Source organism: Bos grunniens, chromosome 6 (genome assembly GCF_055505025.1).
Source record: "Bos grunniens cultivar Pamir isolate PY7600 chromosome 6, Bosgru_T2T1.0, whole genome shotgun sequence".
In the NCBI taxonomy this organism is placed as follows: domain Eukaryota; kingdom Metazoa; phylum Chordata; class Mammalia; order Artiodactyla; family Bovidae; genus Bos; species Bos grunniens.
This window is the reverse complement of record NC_141170.1, coordinates 102,848,351-102,865,493: the sequence shown is the minus strand read 5'-3', so window position 1 is coordinate 102,865,493 and position 17,143 is coordinate 102,848,351. Positions and strand designations below refer to the sequence as shown.

At 41.0% G+C, this 17,143-nt stretch overlaps 1 protein-coding gene across 2 annotated transcripts in view; it reads left to right on the top strand.

The window, feature by feature from the left end:
- Positions 1-17,143, top strand: part of CFI (complement factor I) — a 49,807-nt gene that overhangs the window by 8,258 nt on the left and 24,406 nt on the right. For both annotated transcript variants that reach the window (XM_086407034.1, XM_086407032.1), the window contains exons 3-6: positions 5,512-5,571; positions 8,821-9,100; positions 10,927-11,080; positions 16,964-17,127. In XM_086407034.1, the coding sequence (XP_086263160.1) occupies positions 5,512-5,571; positions 8,821-9,100; positions 10,927-11,080; positions 16,964-17,127 (658 nt within the window). The remainder of the gene's footprint in view (positions 1-5,511; positions 5,572-8,820; positions 9,101-10,926; positions 11,081-16,963; positions 17,128-17,143) is intronic.

Here is a 17,143-nt window from a genome sequence, read left to right as displayed (position 1 = left end):
AAAAGATACCTTACAAAGAGCTGCTGCTGCTGCTAAGTCAACACACACAATAAACACAGGGAAAGTTTCAATGATAATATTCGATGGAAACCTATATTTCATTTAGTCTCTTTAATATTATTGATTGGGGGAGGGTTGGCTTCTTTTCATATCTGATTAGCTTTCTATTTGACTCATGTGGATTGTGGGATCTTGAACCCCATGGTGTGGCTAGTGAACAGCTTCTGCTGTAGCTGGAAGTGTAGACTCTGCCATTTTCTTGTTTATTGATGTTGTATTTTGGCATTATTGTCAATCTGGTATCATTTCACTACATGCATCTCTAAATCACTTGTCCATCTGTGAAGATTATTTCAGCTAAAACTAGATGATATAGTCTATAATGTCCCATAATCAAGCACATGAATATGATTCTCCATCCTGACAGAGAAACCTTCTCTTGACCCCATGTTGTTGTTTAGTCACTCAGTCAGGTCCAGCTCTTTGCAACCCCATGGACTGCAGCACGCCAGACTTCCCTGACCTTCACCATCTCCTGGGGCTTGCCCAACTCATGTCCATTGAGTTGATGATGCCGTCCAACCATCTCATCCTCTGTCATCCCTTTCTCTTCCTGCCTTCAATCTTTCCCAGCATCAGGGTCTTTTCTTATGAGTCAGGTCTTCACATCAGGTGGTCAAAGTATTGGAGCTTCAGCTTCAACATCAGTTCTTCCAATGAGTATTTGGGACTGATTTGTTTAGGATTGACTGGTTTGATCTCCTTGCAGTCCAAGGGACTCTCAAGAGTCTTCTCCAACACCGCAGCTCAAAATTAACAATTCTTCAATGCTCAGCCTTCCAATTCTCACATCCATGTGTGACTACTGGAAAAACTATAGCTTTGACAAGACGGACTTTTGTTGGCATAGTAACGTCTCTGCTTTTTAATATGCTGTCTAGGTTTATCATAGGTTTTCTTCCAAAGAGCATGTCTCCTTTAACTTCATTGTTGCAGTCACCATCTGCAGTGATTTTGGAGCCCAAGAAAATAGTCTGTCACCGTTTCCATTGTTTCCCCATCTATGTGCCATAAAGTGATTAGATCAGATGCCATGATATTAGTTTTCTGAATGCTGAATTTTAAGCCAGCTTTTTCACTCTCCTCTTCTACCTTCATTAAGAGGCTCTTTAGTTCCTCTTCACTTTCTGCCATAGGGTGGTGTCATCTGCATATCTGAGGTTATTGATACTTCTCCTGGTGATCTTGATTCCAGCTTGTGCTTCATCCAGCCTGGCATTTCACATGATGTTCTCTGCACATAAGTTAAATAAGCAGGGTGACAATATACACCCTTGACGTACTCCTTTCCCAATTTTGAACTAGTCCATTGTTCCATGTCCGGTTCTAACTGTTGCTTCTTGACCTGCACACAGGTTTCACAGGAGTCAGGTAAGGTGGTCTGGTGTTCCCATCTCTTTAAGAATTTTCCAGTTTGCTGTGATCCACAGAGTCAAAGGCTTTAGTGTAGTCAATAATGCCCTCCAATTATTACCCCATTTCTCTGTGCTTCTTGACATCTAATCTTCAAAAAAGTTGCTATGCTCAATTTCTCTTTCTATTATTTCTTGGGGCTTCCCAACCCAGTCTGGCTTGAGTTCCCACATTCTACCAAAATAACCTTTGTCAAGATCCCCATCTTACTGGAGGAGTATCACACAACTGCTAATCATCCCTTCCTTCTCTCTGCCTCTGTGTCACCATTTTCTGTTTATTTGTCTTTTACTTCACTGGCCACGTCTTCTTATCTCCTTTACCAATTCTTCATTATCTGCCTACCCTCTCAACATCATTTGCTCACATCCTCCAGTGGATAAGCCAAAATCTTTCCAGTAGCCAACAAGGTCCTATGTGATCAATCACACATCCCTCCAATTCTCTGGCCTCATCTCCTCCTGTTCTCCCTTCAGCCATTCACAGCCCTCCAGCCACACCAGCGTCCTGGTCCAAGAGCACATCACATATACTTCTACCCCTCAACTTTTGCTCTGGCTGTTTCCTCTGACTGTGACACTTCTCCCCTGGATATCTGCATGGCTTACTCACTCACCTTCAGGCATCTGCTCCAAGGACTTTTCCTCAAAGTCTTCCTTGACAACCCTATATGCAAAAATAGCAATCCTTCCCCTCACTCTCCACAATCTCTTTCTCTTACTGTGTGTTTGTGTTTGTCTCCTTATGTCATACTACATATTTATTCTTTTTTAAAAAAATATTTATTTATTTGTCTGCACCGGGTCTTATTTGGAATCTTTAATTGTGACATGTGGGATGTCATGCATGTCCTGGGACTGAACCTGGGCCCCCTGCATTGGAAACACAAAGTCTTAGCCACTGGATCACCAGGGAGGTCCCTATGTTTATTCTTTATTTACTTTTTGCACTTGTGTCCCCAGGACCCAGAGCAGTGCCCAGCATATAGTAGGCTCTCAATAAATAGTGAGTGAATATGCTGTGAAGAGCCAATCCATATTCAAATATTAGAAAAGGTTCATTTCTGTCTTTCTACTTTTTCAATAAAACATACAAAGTTATTTCACCCTCTGGGTCATCTTCACATCCCTGGGGTTTATGTAATCCACTTTGAAAATTATTGCACAATAGGAGTGGCTCTCCATCCTTGGGGAGTGTAAGAATCTTTATGGAGCTTGTTTACAGTACAGATTCAAGGTCTCCCCTCAGAAATTCTAACTCAGGAGGTCGAATGCTTGGGTCCAAGAATCTGCATTTGCACAATTACACACCTCACGTGAGTGAGGCAGACAGTCCTAGGCTACAACTGGGAGTAATTTCCATGTATTTGGTACTCTTCTTTTTCAGCTTTAAATTCCAGACTCAATAACAATGGGGAAAAGGCTTCTTTAGCATACTCCATCAGCTCACACATAGCTTACACACAGAATGATTCAGTTTGTCCCAATCTCCCTAGACAAGTGGTTCTCAAGGTTTGGGATTATAAAGACTATTTCTAGATGGCTATCTGTATCAGTCAGTTTTGGCTACACTCCAATAAGAACCAATCCTCAAATCTTAGTGGCTTGACATAAGAAAAGTTAATTTTTTCTCATGCAAAGACTGTGGGTCTGGGTAACTCTCCAGTGAACACATCCTCCATGTGTTGGGCCAACCTTCTGAGCTGGTTTGATTCTATGGTGCCTCTGAAACACATGCTCCCCTGATCACCATAGCAGAGCAGAAGTAAGTAGCATTGTTGAGCACTGGAAATTAAATGTTTCTACCTGAAACCAATACATGTTACTTCAGCTCACATTTCTGTGGGCAAAGCAAGTCACCACCACATCCAGCCACAAGAAGGAAATGCAGCCTCACCATTTGCTTGGAAATAAGAGTTACATGAGATTTTAGTAAATAGTATTATGTTTACCACAAAAACAAATCCTAAGAAAATACGTACATCCACCACTCTACCTTTCACCATCAACTATAGGCAGAATAGTAGCTGTAATTTTAGTATCTGTTATTGTAGGAAGGAAGGAAGTTACACAATCAATATAATTTCAGTGATGATTTAAATAATTTTGCTTCTTATTAATTTTAACAGCTTCCACACCCATTGGAAAGATAAACACACATGAATATATGAGGAATAGTTTATATTCTGTCTACAGCAAAGACTGGTGTAAAAATGCATGTACAAACCCCTTTAATAATGTCCTCTAAGATCATCAGCCTACTGCTTAGACATTGAGGCTCCATGGGCAACTGTGACTTACCCAGTCCCTTTAGAGTTAAAACTTTTTGCCATCAGGTTTTACACAGTGAATAAGAAAGCCTTACTTTTACTGTTTTCCGCCATCACAAATAATTTTCTAACTTTCCTTTGATTATTGCCATTGTCAGCAGCCACAGTGTTGGTATTTGCCATTACCATCAATCTTAAATTTTAAATGGTAATATTATCATAAAATTGATTCCACTTACAATAAGAAATTTTAGAAATAGAAAACTGCCTAATTCCAAAGGCAATCTTCCCCCCCCATGCTCTGGTTATACCTTCTCCCATCCGATCCTCAACCTTATTCTAACAATTTTGCCCTTTCTCTCTTAAAGCTCCCATCTTTCCCATTCCGTTGGATTACTGACCTTACCCTTTACTCATGATGAAATCTCACCTAACAACAAAAATCTCTCTTTACTGTGTCCCTTTATGGTACTGTCTTTCCATTTTTTTCCCCTTCAAAGCCTAACCTTAATGCTTTCTATACTGAAAGCATGATGACCTTCTTTTTCATTTAGCTGTTTTTTACTAAATTAATTCTATATACAATTACAAAGGCAAATAATACCACAGGGCTTAAAATCATGGTGATATTAAAATATTTAATAATTTATTTAACAATTGGTTGGGCTTAGATGGACTTCCCTGGTGGCTCAGATGGTAAAGAATCTGCCTGCAATGTAGGAGACCCAGGTTCAATCCCTGGGTCAGGAAGATCCTCTGGAGAAAGGAATAACAACCCACTGTTAGTATTCTTGCCTGGAGAATCCCATGGACAGAGGAGCCTGGAAGGCTACAGTCCTTGGGGTCAAAGGGTCACAAAGGGACATGACCGAGCGACTGCCACAGACACACATAACATTAAACACCTCTCTCACACACACCTCCTCACCCTTGACTCTCTCTAACTAGAAACAACTTTCAAATATTTGTTGTTTCTTCTGCTGTTTATATGAGATTCCTTAAAAACATATTCATACAGCCATTCTTTTAACTAATCCTTTGGTTCTTTTAGCCACTCCATCTTCTTCAGAAGTAGTAGGGGCCCCAGTTCCTAAGCTTTTCTGGGGTCCTCTGGGGGTTAATTTGCTTTATTCTTATGGACTTCCCTCATTAGGTTTGGGTTTCATTGCTCTGTCGTGTGCTAAACCTATTACCACCTGCCCATCTGCTTTCCGGCTTCCAACCTTTCAAAATTATCCCAAGTCTATAATCCTCTCCCCCATTCTCCTTGGCCTTATTGATTATGCCTTTTTTTTAAATTATATTACTCTCATTTTAATGAAACTTGGAGAGGAGGCAGAAGTTTCTGTAAAGTCTGTGTTCAGTCTCCCATGTCTGAGTACAGGACCAATCAACAGAGTTAGCCCGTGCTTCTGTTCCCATTTCTTCACTGCCCATTCTGGCCTCAGCTCACCAACGTCTGGTCTCTGCCTCTGACATTCAGCTAAAACTTCAGCCTCAAGGATCCCAGTCATCTTTGTTCATCAAATTCAGTGGCCTTTTTTTCAGCTTCCTCTTCTGAAGCTCTCTGCAAAATTAGACACATGAGCAACATCTCTCTGGCTGAAGAGCAAAATATCTTCTGCTTATTCCACATCTTCAGCTACTAAAAAGGGGAAAATTCTCCTCAGAGTGTGTGTGTGTGTGGTTTTTTTTTTTGGTTTGTTTTTGGGGGGTCTTTTTGGTTGTTTGTGTGTTTTGTTTTTCACTGTTCATTCGATGCATTCCAGGCTCACCATGCCCCTGAAGCAAGTCTGAGCAAGGAGACAGAAGCTTCATCTGAAGTGAAGGTCAGAGTCTATATAATTACTTGCTGTTATGTTGTTGTAGCCACACATTCCGGGAAACAAACTCACTTGGAAGGACAATGCAGATAGTAGAGTGCAGTTTATTACACCAGCGGGCCCAAGGCAGAGTCTCCTCTTAGCCAAGGACCCCGACCAGTTTTTGTGAAGACCTTATATACCCTGCGATTCATGGGGTCGCAAAGAGTCGGACACGACTGAGCGAATGATCTGATCTGATCTGATGTGATCTATATACCCTAAGTGTATGTCCCCAAACCCACCTCCCCACATTCCCTGAAACTAGTCTGAACAAAGGAAAAGAAAAATACAATCAAAGTTAACCCATGATTCATAGGCCTCAAGCCTAGGTAGTTAACAGTGGACAATTATCAATAGGCCTGTGGTCATATTCCAATAAGCATAATAGAATTTATGATTCTATTCAGTTACACAGATAATTAGGGTATTCTTTTAGGCCCCAAGAGTCTAGGTACAAGCCCTGGGGCTCTTCCATGGGGTGGGGGGTGGTGGGGGGGTTCTGGTTTTCCAGTTGGTATGTCACTTCCACAGATACTGGACATAAATAACTCAAAGTCCACAGTCCAGCCCGAGATTGAGTCCTGCTCTCAAGATGGAGCCTGTTCTGTCTGTTTCCTCCTTCAATATGTGACTCTTCATGAGACCAAGTGTCTTTTAATTTTTTGTTTTTGCTCTAAGAATGACTGAAAAGTTGATGACACTTGTCCAAGTTTCAGTCTAAAACTCAGGGGAAAATGACACCTCAGAAAGGGATAAATTTGGGGGAAAAAGAAAAATTTTCACCCAATTAAAATATTGATTTTTCAATAGAAAGGTGATTGTCCCTAAAAGGGTGACTGTCCTAGCTGTCAGGGCACTTAAATTTTATCAGTGGAAGGTACAGGAGCTAAATAATTACAAAGTTCAACTCTAATAAGTGCTACCAAAAAAGGTACGTGGAACCATGGAAAGTATTAAGTAGTAGATTTTATTCTAGACCAGTGTATCAAAAATTGGTGTATTTAATGATAAATTTGTCAAATTTCCTGGTTATTTGATAAAGTTTACTAAAAATCACATCAGATAGAATGACTTTCACAGCTTTTGCAAAGTTTTATGTGGTCTTTAAGTGACTGATTTTTTTCTTCATCATAGCCCTTAAAGATTGTTTAACTTGTTTCTGCCCACTGAGCAAGAGTACAGGTTGGGGAGGGGTGGGGACTCTTATGGCCTGAGGCTGGGGAGACCAGATAAAAGGATGCCCATCCTTCAAAGGGATACCTGGAGCACACACAGAGAGAGAGAGAGCATTAACTTTCCACAACTGGCTTTTGACCCAATTGAACTATTTCCAGCCTTCACTGTATTTCTTCTGGATTCCTGGAGGTCTTTTTTTTTTTTTTTTTTTTTTTTTAGCAGCACTGATCATATGCAGGATCTTAGTTTCCCAACCAAGGATGGAACAGGGGCCCCTGCAATGGAAGCGTGGAGTCTTAACCACTGGACTGCCAGAGAATTCCCCCACAGGTCTAATTGGCCTCCCGCCTAGCTGTCTGATCTGATCTCCAGAAAGATCTTCCTCCAATGCAAATTTAAGGAAATTCAAAAAAAGTCTCCCAGGGACTCCCTCAGGACCGGCTACCTTATCCCCCACCACCCTCTTGCTCTATCCCTCAGCCTGAAATGCACTGTTTTTACTGTCAGGGTTTCACAGTTCTGCCTGGAGTGTGTACCCACCCCACCCTGCCAGTAGACTCCTCCTGAGCGCTCTCAGAACTCAATCCAGATATCAGCTCTTCTTCGAGATGTTCCCAAGCCTCCTAGTCAGGCCAAGGACCCAGAACACAGTCCTGATGGCATCTTTGGCCCATGTCTACCAGGGAGCTTGAGCATATCTACCTTGACTCATGTCTACCAGAGATGGGCTTGCCTGTCTCCCTTCTGGCTGGTATACTCCTTAGGCAGGGTTTCCTAACCCGTGACCACCCCAGCTGAAGCACACACAAGCCTAGAGCCATCGGGTGGGACTGCTCATGATATACACCACCCTTCCTGTGTTTTGCTAGCACCAACCCTCTGCTAACACCTGACTTTCCTCGCTCTGCTTAGATGCTCCATGAGGCCTTTTAAAATACACCTGGAGGGACTTCCCTGGTGGTTCAGTGGTTAAGATTCTGCATTTCCACTGCAAGGGTCAAGAGTCTGATCCCTAGTTGGGAAACTAAGATCCCCGATGCCCCATGGAGTGGCAACAACAAAAATAAAGCCCCTGGAAAGATGTAGTCTCTCCCACTCTGGATCTCCAAGAGTACTGCATCTTGTTTGTATGACTGCTACATCACTTACCCTAGTTTTTATGTGTATTTCTATCTTACTGTCTAGATGTCAAACCCTTGAAAGACAGAGCCAATATCATGTTCATTTTACCAGGATTTTGCACAAAGTAGGAGTTTGGCAAATGGTTTTGCATTTATTAATAGAATTAATCAGCTTCATTCATCAGTCCATTCCATGAGACTATAATCAGCACCAAATTTGCTACTCCTTAAGGTGACTGGTGCAGAGAAGGCAATGGCACCCCACTCCAGAACTCTTGCCTGGAAAATCCCATGGACGGAGGAGCCTGGTAGGCTGCAGTCTATGGGGTCGCTAAGAGTCAGACACGACTGAGCGACTTCACTTTGACTTTTCACTTTCATGCATTGGAGAAGGAAATGGCAACCCACTCCAGTGTTCTTGCCTGGAGAATCCCAGGGACCAGGGAGCCCGGGGGGCTGCCATCTGTGGGGTTGCACAGAGTCGGACACAACTGAAGTGACTTAGCAGCAGCAAGGTGACTGGTGAGATACGTTGATTACTTCAAAGGCAGAATTTTATTTGGCTTTTGAATAATTACAGCTCCCACTGATTTCATGCCTAGTACCTCTCAACTATTATACACATCTTATTTCTAATCTTGGCAATAACCTTGTGAAATAGAAGGTAATACCCAATTTTACAGATGAGGAAGCTCATGTTTCATGAGGGTAGGTAACTTGCTCAAGACCAATTAAACTGTAAGTGCCCAAGCTGGGACTAGAAGCCAGAGTTGTTTGAGTCTGAAAACCACCAGACCACATCACCCTTATCTATGCTGTGGAGTAGGTGAGTCAGTTTTGTTTCTTTCCTTCAGGTTTTCATCTTTAAAAATATTTTAGTTTGTTGCTAAGTTAATGTTTATTTTATGCTTTATAGCCCACTTCAACACAAGACACATCTCAAAAAGATTTCGTGGATAAAAAGTGCTTAACTGAAAAACACACACATCTCTCCTGCAACAAAGTCTTCTGCCAACCGTGGCAGAAATGCATCGATGGGACGTGTCTTTGTAAACTTCCTTATCAGTGCCCGAAGAATGGTACCAGGGTGTGTTCAACTAATGGGAAAAGCTACTCAACTTACTGTCAGCAGAAGAGTTTTGAATGTTATCGTCCTGAGGCAAAGTTTTTAAAAAGTGGAGCATGCACAGGTGGAGGTAGGAAAAGCCTAGTTTATTATATTAAGAAGAAAATTGTCTACTATATTTTCTATTAGAAAATACTTTTCCTTTGGAATGTTATAATGACAACTCAAAATTCTTCTCTAGACCCTCAGTAGTAGTTGGGGTGATAATAAAGAAATTAGGAATCATCAGAACACAGCCAGCCATTGAATCTAGAGCATGTGACCCTGAGGCTGGTCCTTCCCACTCCCAGTGCCTATGCCACTATCTGCTGCCCAGCCCGTCAGAACCATCCCTACTCTCACTTCTACTTGGCTAAAGGGATTGTTCCCAGAGCTGTTGAGTTGCTTTAGAACCCAGGGGGAAATGCTTTACATGAGATTGGGACTGAAATAGAACTTCTTTGGACCCCCAACCCCAGTCATTTCTTCCAGTTTCCATCCCACCAATCCCTACCCCTCTCCCTAGCCCCAGCCTCATCAGCCCTGATCCGAGGTTTAGCTCAGGCCACTGCTGGCCAAGGACATACTCCACCCTAGCAAACGACACATCAGATCAGAGAGCTTGTCAAGACTTCAATCAGGTGCCTAATGTAACGAGGAGGCTGGGACCCTAATACATGAATTAGTGGAGTGATTAAGATGAAAAGACTCTTGGGCTGCCCTGGTGGCCCAGTGGTAAAGAATCAGCCTGCCAATGCAGGAGACATGGGTTCAATCCCTGGTCCAGAAAGATCCCACATTCCTTGGAGCAACTAAGCCCCTGCACCACAACTACCAAGCCTGCACTCTAGAGCCCAGGAGCCACAACTACTGAAGCCCGTGCTCCTCAGAGCCTGTGTACCACGGCAAGAGAAGCCCCTGCAATGAGAAGCCCACGGGGGCAATGAAGACCCAGCGCAACCAAAAATCAATCAGAAGATTGAGGGTCTCACTGTCAGTCAGATTTAGTTGCAAGCCCCTCCAAGCACCCCCTCCATTATTGACAAGCTGTGCAGCCTCTCTGGACTGCAGTTTCCACATCTGTAAAATGTGAGTAACAGTAGTTCCTAACTCATAAGATTCTTGTGAAACTTAAACCATGTACATAAAGCTCTGTGGAGAGTGAACAAGAAGTGCTCGTGAAATTTGAACTATGACAGTGAGTTTCAAGCTCGTTGTCTTTGGATATGAATTATCACAGACATTTCATGAATTTACAGAATGCTTGAAACATTCTTTTTAAAGATACCATGACGTGCACCAGAACACAGTAGCCTAAATATTTTTGTGTTGCTGAGGTAAGATGCTGAGGTATTGTGGACAGGAGGAAGGAAGATCCCTGAGTCCGGCTCTTTTACCTGTTGGAGAGGAGGAAAGCAATAGTGGAGATTATTCGTCAGTGTCAGACTTCCGTTCTCTTCAGGCATGCAGTGCCTTAAATATGTGAGAATACGTAAACCTTTCTTACATTTTCTTTACTTGTTTAGCTTACTTTTAAGAGCATGGATTTTGGAGTCAGATCAATATGGCAAGTAAGATTCCTGGCTTCACACCTTGAGCAAGCAACTTAATCTCATGTATAAAACTGGATAAATGTAGGTTCCTCATGTGTAAAAATGGAAATAAATATCACCCTAGTCTTCATAAAATTGATGTGAGGATTTTATGATTTTTTTTTTTACAACTGGGTACTTCAGCCACTGATAATTAATAAACTCATAAAATAATTGCTTACCGTTATTTATTAACATCTTCACAGTTTTCAAAGTTAATTAAAAATTATTCATTTTATTTCTTTAGAGGCTTTTAATCAAGAGGAGAAAAAATGAATGCATGACTGTTGCTAATTCTTTAAAAATATATATTTTTTAATTTCAGGGCAATTTAGTGTTTCCTTGTCAAATGGAAAACAAGATTCAGAAGGAATTGTTGCTGTAAAACTTGCAGACCTAGATACAAAAATGTTTGTGTGTGGAGACAGCTGGAGCATTACTGAGGCCAACGTGGCCTGCATTGACCGTGGATTTCAACTGTGAGTGCATGCTCATTGAATTTTCCCAATTCAGTTCAGTTCAGTCGCTCAGTCGTGTCCGACTCTTTGCGACCCCATGAATCGCAGCACGCCAGGCCTCCCTGTCCATCACCAACTCCCGGAGTTCACTCAGACTCATGTCCATCGAGTCAGTGATGCCATCCAGCCATCTCATCCTCTGTCGTCCCCTTCTCCTCCTGCCCCCAATCCCTCCCAGCATCAGAGTCTTTTCCAATGAGTCAACTCTTCACATGAGGTGGCCAAAGTACTGGAGTTTCAGCTTTAGCATCATTCCTTCCAAAGAAATCCCAGGGCTGATCTCCTTCAGAATGGACTGGTTGGATCTCCTTGCAGTCCAAGGGACTCTCAAGAGTCTTCTCCAACACCACAGTTCAAAAGCATCAATTCTTTGGCGCTCAGCTTTCTTCACAGTCCAACTCTCACATCCATACATGACCCCTGGAAAAACCATAGCCTTGACTAGACAGACCTCTGTTGGCAAAGTAATGTCTCTGCTTTTGAATATGCTGTCTAGGTTGGACATAACTTTCCTTCCAAGGAGTAAGCGTCTTTTAATTTCATAGCTGCAGTCACCATCTGCAGCGATTTTGGAGCCCAAAGAAATAAAGTCTGACACCGTTTCCACTGTTTCCCCATCTATTTCCCATGAAGTGATGGGACCGGATGCCATGATCTTCATTTTCTGAATGTTGAGCTTTAAGCCAACTTTTTCACTCTCCTCTTTCACTTTTATCAAGAGGCTCTTTAGATCCTCTTAACTTTCTGCCATAAGGGTGGTGTCATCTGCATATCTGAGGTTATTGATATTTCTCCCGGCAATCTTGATTCCAGCTTGTGTTTCTTCCAGCCCAGGGTTTCTCATGATGTACTCTGCATATAAGTTAAATAAGCAGGGTGACAATATACAGCCTTGACATACTCCTTTTCCTATTTGGAACCAGTCTGTTGTTCCATGTCCAATTCTAACTGTTGCTTCCTGACCTGCATACAGATTTCTCAAGAGGCAGGTCAGGTGGTCTGGTATTCCCATCTCTTTCAGAATTTTCCACAGTTTATTGTGATCCACACAGTCAAAGGCTTTGGCATGGTCAATAAAGCAGAAATAGATGTTTTTCTGGAACTCTCTTGCTTTTTCCATGATCCAGCGGATGTTGGCAATTTGATCTCTGGTTCCTCTGCCCTTTCTAAAACCAGCTTGAACATCAGGAAGTTCAAGTTCACATATTGCTGAAGCCTGGCTTGGAGAATTTTGAGTATTACTTTACTAGCATGTGAGATGAGTGCAATTGTGCGGTAGTTTGAGCATTCTTTGGCATTGCCTTTCTTTGGGATCAGAATGAAAACTGACCTTTTCCAGTCCTGTGGCCACTGTTGAGTTTTCTAAATTTGCTGGCATATTGAGTGCAGCACTTTCACAGCATCATCTTTCAGGATTTGAAATAGCTCAACTGGAATTCCATCACCTCCACTAGCTTTGTTTGTAGTGATGCTTCCTAAGGCCCACTTGACTTCACATTTCAGGATGTCTGGCTCTAGGTCAGTGATCACACCATCGTGATTATCTTGGTCATGAAGATCTTTTTTGTACAGTTCTGTGTATTCTTGCCACCTCTTCTTAATATCTTCTTCTTCGGTTAGGTCCATACCATTTCTGTCCTTTATCGAGCCCATTTTTGCATGAAATGTTCCCTTGGTATATCTAATTTTCCTTAAGAGATCTCTAGTCTTTCCCATTCTGTTTTTTTCCTCTATTTCTTTGCATTGATCACTGAAGAAGGCTTTCTTATCTCTTCTTGCTATTCTTTGGAACTCTGCATTCAGATGCTTATATCTTTCCTTTTCTCCTTTGCTTTTCACTTCTCTTCTTTTCACAGCTATTTGTAAGGCCTCCCCAGACAGCCATTTTGCTTTTTTCCATTTCTTTTCCATGGGGATGGTCTTGATCCCTGTCTCCTGTTCAATGTCATGAACCTCATTCCATAGTTCATCAGGCACTCTATCTATCAGATCTAGTCCCTTAAATCTATTTCTCACTTCCACTGTATAATCATAAGGGATTTGATTTAGGTCATACCTGAATGGTTTAGTGGTTTTCCCTACTTTCTTCAATTTAAGTCTAAATTTGGTAATAAGGAGTTCATGATCTGAGCCACAGTCAGCTCCTGGTCTTGTTTTTGCTGACTGTTAGAGCTTCTCCATCTTTGGCTGCAAAGAATATAATCAAGCTGATTTCGGTGTTGACCATCTGGTGATGTCCATGTGTAGAGTCTTCTCTTGTGTTGTTGGAAGAGGGTGTTTGCTATGACCAGTGCATTTTCTTGGCAAAACTCTATTAGCCTTTGCCCTGCTTCGTTCTGTACTCCAAGGCCAAATTTGCCTGTTACTCCAGGTGTTTCTTGACTTCCTACTTTTGCATTCTAGTCCCCTATAATGAAAAGGACATGTTTTTTGGGTGTTAGTTCTAGAAGGTCTTGTAGGTCTTCATAGAACTGTTCAACTTCAGCTTCTTCAGCGTTACTGGTTGGGGCATAGACTTGGATTACTATGATATTGAATGGTTTGCCTTGGAAACGAACAGAGATCATTCTGTCGTTTTTGAGATTGCATCCAAGTGCTGCATTTTGGACTCTTTTGTTGACCATGATGGCTACTCCATTTCTTCTGAGGGATTCCTGCCCGCAGTAGTAGATATAATGGTTTTTCTCAGGGCTGATTTTATTCTTCCAACTATTCGTCTTTTGATTACCCTGTCTTTCCATGCCTCAACTTCCTCAAATGTAACCTGAGAATACTGCCTGCCTCACAGTGTAGTCATGAGGATGAAATGTGTTTATGCTTGACTAGTACTTAGAACACTGCTGAGTGCACAAACTGTAGGTTTGCTCAGGTCTCTGGGTGCAAATCCTTTGCTGATCCGTAGAGTTGCATACTCTACATTTGCATCCGTACAGTTGCATGCATAACTGTCTCTATTCATCTATGATTATGTCCATTCCTTTGTACCTAATGTTGTTTGTATACTCTTTCTTTCTCATTTTTTCTCATCAACCTTGCAAAGATTCGTCTATTGGATTAATGTCTTTCGCTTTTATATTTGTAAATCTTGTTTCTTTGTTTTCATTAATGTTTGCTGTTATCTTTGGCTCTCTCTCTCTCTCTCTGCTTTTCCCTATTGTATTCTTTCTAATTCTGTGAGTTAAATCCTTAGCTTGTCAATTTTCAGTTTTTCTTCCTTTCTAATATAAGCATTTAAGGTACAAATTTCCCTCTAGTTAATGCTTCATCTGCATGCCTTTACTAGTGAGTATTCTATTTATTGTTCAGTTCAAAATATTTCTAATTTTCAGTATAATTCCCCCTTGACTCAAACATAATTTAGAAGTTTCTTTTTTTACTTTCCTAATGAATGTATTAGTTTGCTTTTGGTTAACTTTTTGTTATAAATTTCCTATTTAATTGTATTGTGGAGAGAGAATTTCTCCGCATGAGGACAATTGTTTAAACATTTTTTGAGACTTCCTTTGTACTGAGTATATTTCAAATGCTTCATATGCAGGGTTCTACATAATAGATGTGTTAGAATAAAAATTTTTATTCCATTAGAATAAAAAATCATGTCAATTGCTTTATTCAAATATTTTCCCATTTATTTATTTGTAAGTTTTCAAGGTCTTTATCTTTTGAGTGTGTCCCTTATAAACAGCATATATCTCATTTTTTTTTAAAATACAATATGATGATAGCTGAAGAGTTTAGTCCATTTACATTATTGTGATTATTTATGTTGTTGATTTTCCTGTCTTATTTGGGGCTTATTATTTGCCCTTTTCATATCCTCTTGTTTCTTCCTTTTAAAAATTCTGTTGGGTTAATAAAGCTGTTGTTGTTTTCTTAATCTTCTTTTTCTTCCTCTACTTGGTTTGAAAATCATATATATCCTATTTCTATTCCATTAATGGTTATCTTCACGTTTATACCATGAATCCTTAAATTATGAAGGTCTTGCCCTCTTCAGAAATAATACAAAGAATGTTGTTTCCATATCATCTTTTCAGTATTTTGTTCCACCTTATTTGTATATATTCCTGAAGTTAATTGCTATCATTATGTAATAAGCAATTATCAAGGAATGATGCTAAAGCTGAAACTCCAGTACTTTGGCCACCGCATGCGAAGAGTTGACTCATTGGAAAAGACTCTGATGCTGGGAGGGATTGGGGGCAGGAGAAGGGGACGACAGAGGATGAGATGGCTGGATGGCATCACCGACTCGATGGACGTGAGTCTGGGTGAACTCCGGGAGTTGGTGATGGACAGGGAGGCCTGGCGTGCTGCGATTCATGGGGTGGCAAAGAGTCGGACACGACTGAGCGACTGATCTGATCTGATCTGAGTACTGTTGTTCAGTCAGTGGTTATTCAGATGGACTTCATATTTGCCAACTTCTTGGTTTGTTGTTGCTTCTTGCATCTCACTTCTTCATTTTTCATTCAATTTTCTTTTTTCTAAACCACATCTGCTAGTAGTTCATTAGTGAGAGTCTCTTATCATTAAATTGAGTCATTAGGTAGTTCTCATTTTTGACAGTTTGTGACCTACAACCTATGATTCAACCTAATGGCAAACTCTTTCACTCTTTGATCTCCCAGTATTTTGTTCTTATCATACTTTGTATAAGCTCATGAACAGACTTCTCTGATTTAGCCAGTGGGTATTTCCCTTAATTCCTTAAGAGCTCATTGAGGGCATTTATCTAGTACTTTCAGATAGTCATATGTTGAGAGATTTCTCAACTTATTCACCTGTCAGACTGCCCCAAATGACTCCCATTTGTTCTCATATTTCGACTCAGTTTGGCACAGTTTCATGAGTGCTATATCTTCATTATGGATCTTTGTTCCCTTTAATTGCTCTCTTTTTCCCTTTCATTATAATTTATCAGATATTTACATTGCCATTACTGCTTAATTTTGTGCTTACATTTGCCTCCTGCATCTTTGCTGAACCTTTTATTTTTAACCCATTTCCCTCATTAACTTCTACAGAAAAGCAGAGAGCAATTGAATGTTCTGGAAGCTCACTGTAACTCACCATCTCTAGGATACTGGGTCACTGAGGTAGCCTCTTAGCTACACAAATTCTGAACAAACTGAGAAGTCCAAGCAATGGCATATAGATGTCAAAATACCACTTGACACTGTCAAGACTGAATTGAGGTCATAGCTTAGCATAAAAGTAGAGAATTAAGGCAACTGTTAGAATTAAACTAACTCAACCTCCCTGATCCCAGGTAACCATGGGGCCAACCAGGTAAGACTCAGCATGGAGCAGGGGGAGAATGGAAGAGCAGGGTTGACCTGGCCTGCTTTTTATTTCCAAGATTTCCTGATCAAATTAATCTTCTCCCTTTTCTGGAGAAAAGAGGAGTTAACCGGTGGAGAGGCCAAGGATGACACATCTCAGGTTGGAAAGAAATCAGGAATGTTTGATCAAAGAGGCATTTCTTCTTAACAAGAAACAGAGGAGGAGAAACCAATTTAGATCAGGATCTCTTCTATAAGTATCAAGAGCACCCCTGCAAATCAAACAGGTTGCTTTTGCTTTTTGGTTGCTTGTTGTATTTTGAACTTTTCCAGTCAATTTAAATTGACTGTTTTTGTTCATCTTTACAAAACTCAGTGAGGGAGTTATATTCCTTGTTACTGGGGAAGATATGGAAGCTCAGAGAATGTAAGCATCTTGCCTAACCTATCACCCATACATAGAAAATAAAAGGAAATTAGTCCCTCACCTCCTCCAGTAGAATTAGAAACACAAAGCACTAACTATTCTACTTTAACGTTTCATTTGTTTGATTTGCAGGGGTGCTCTTGATACTTATAGAAGAGATCCTGATCCAAATTCTGCTGAATGTCTGCATGTGCGTTGTCGAGGATTAGAGACCAGTTTGGCTGAATGTACTTTCACTAAGGGAGTACACAATTCGGAGGGGTTGGCTGGTGTGGTGTGTTACACAGAGAGTGCAGGTTAGTGGAGTACTTG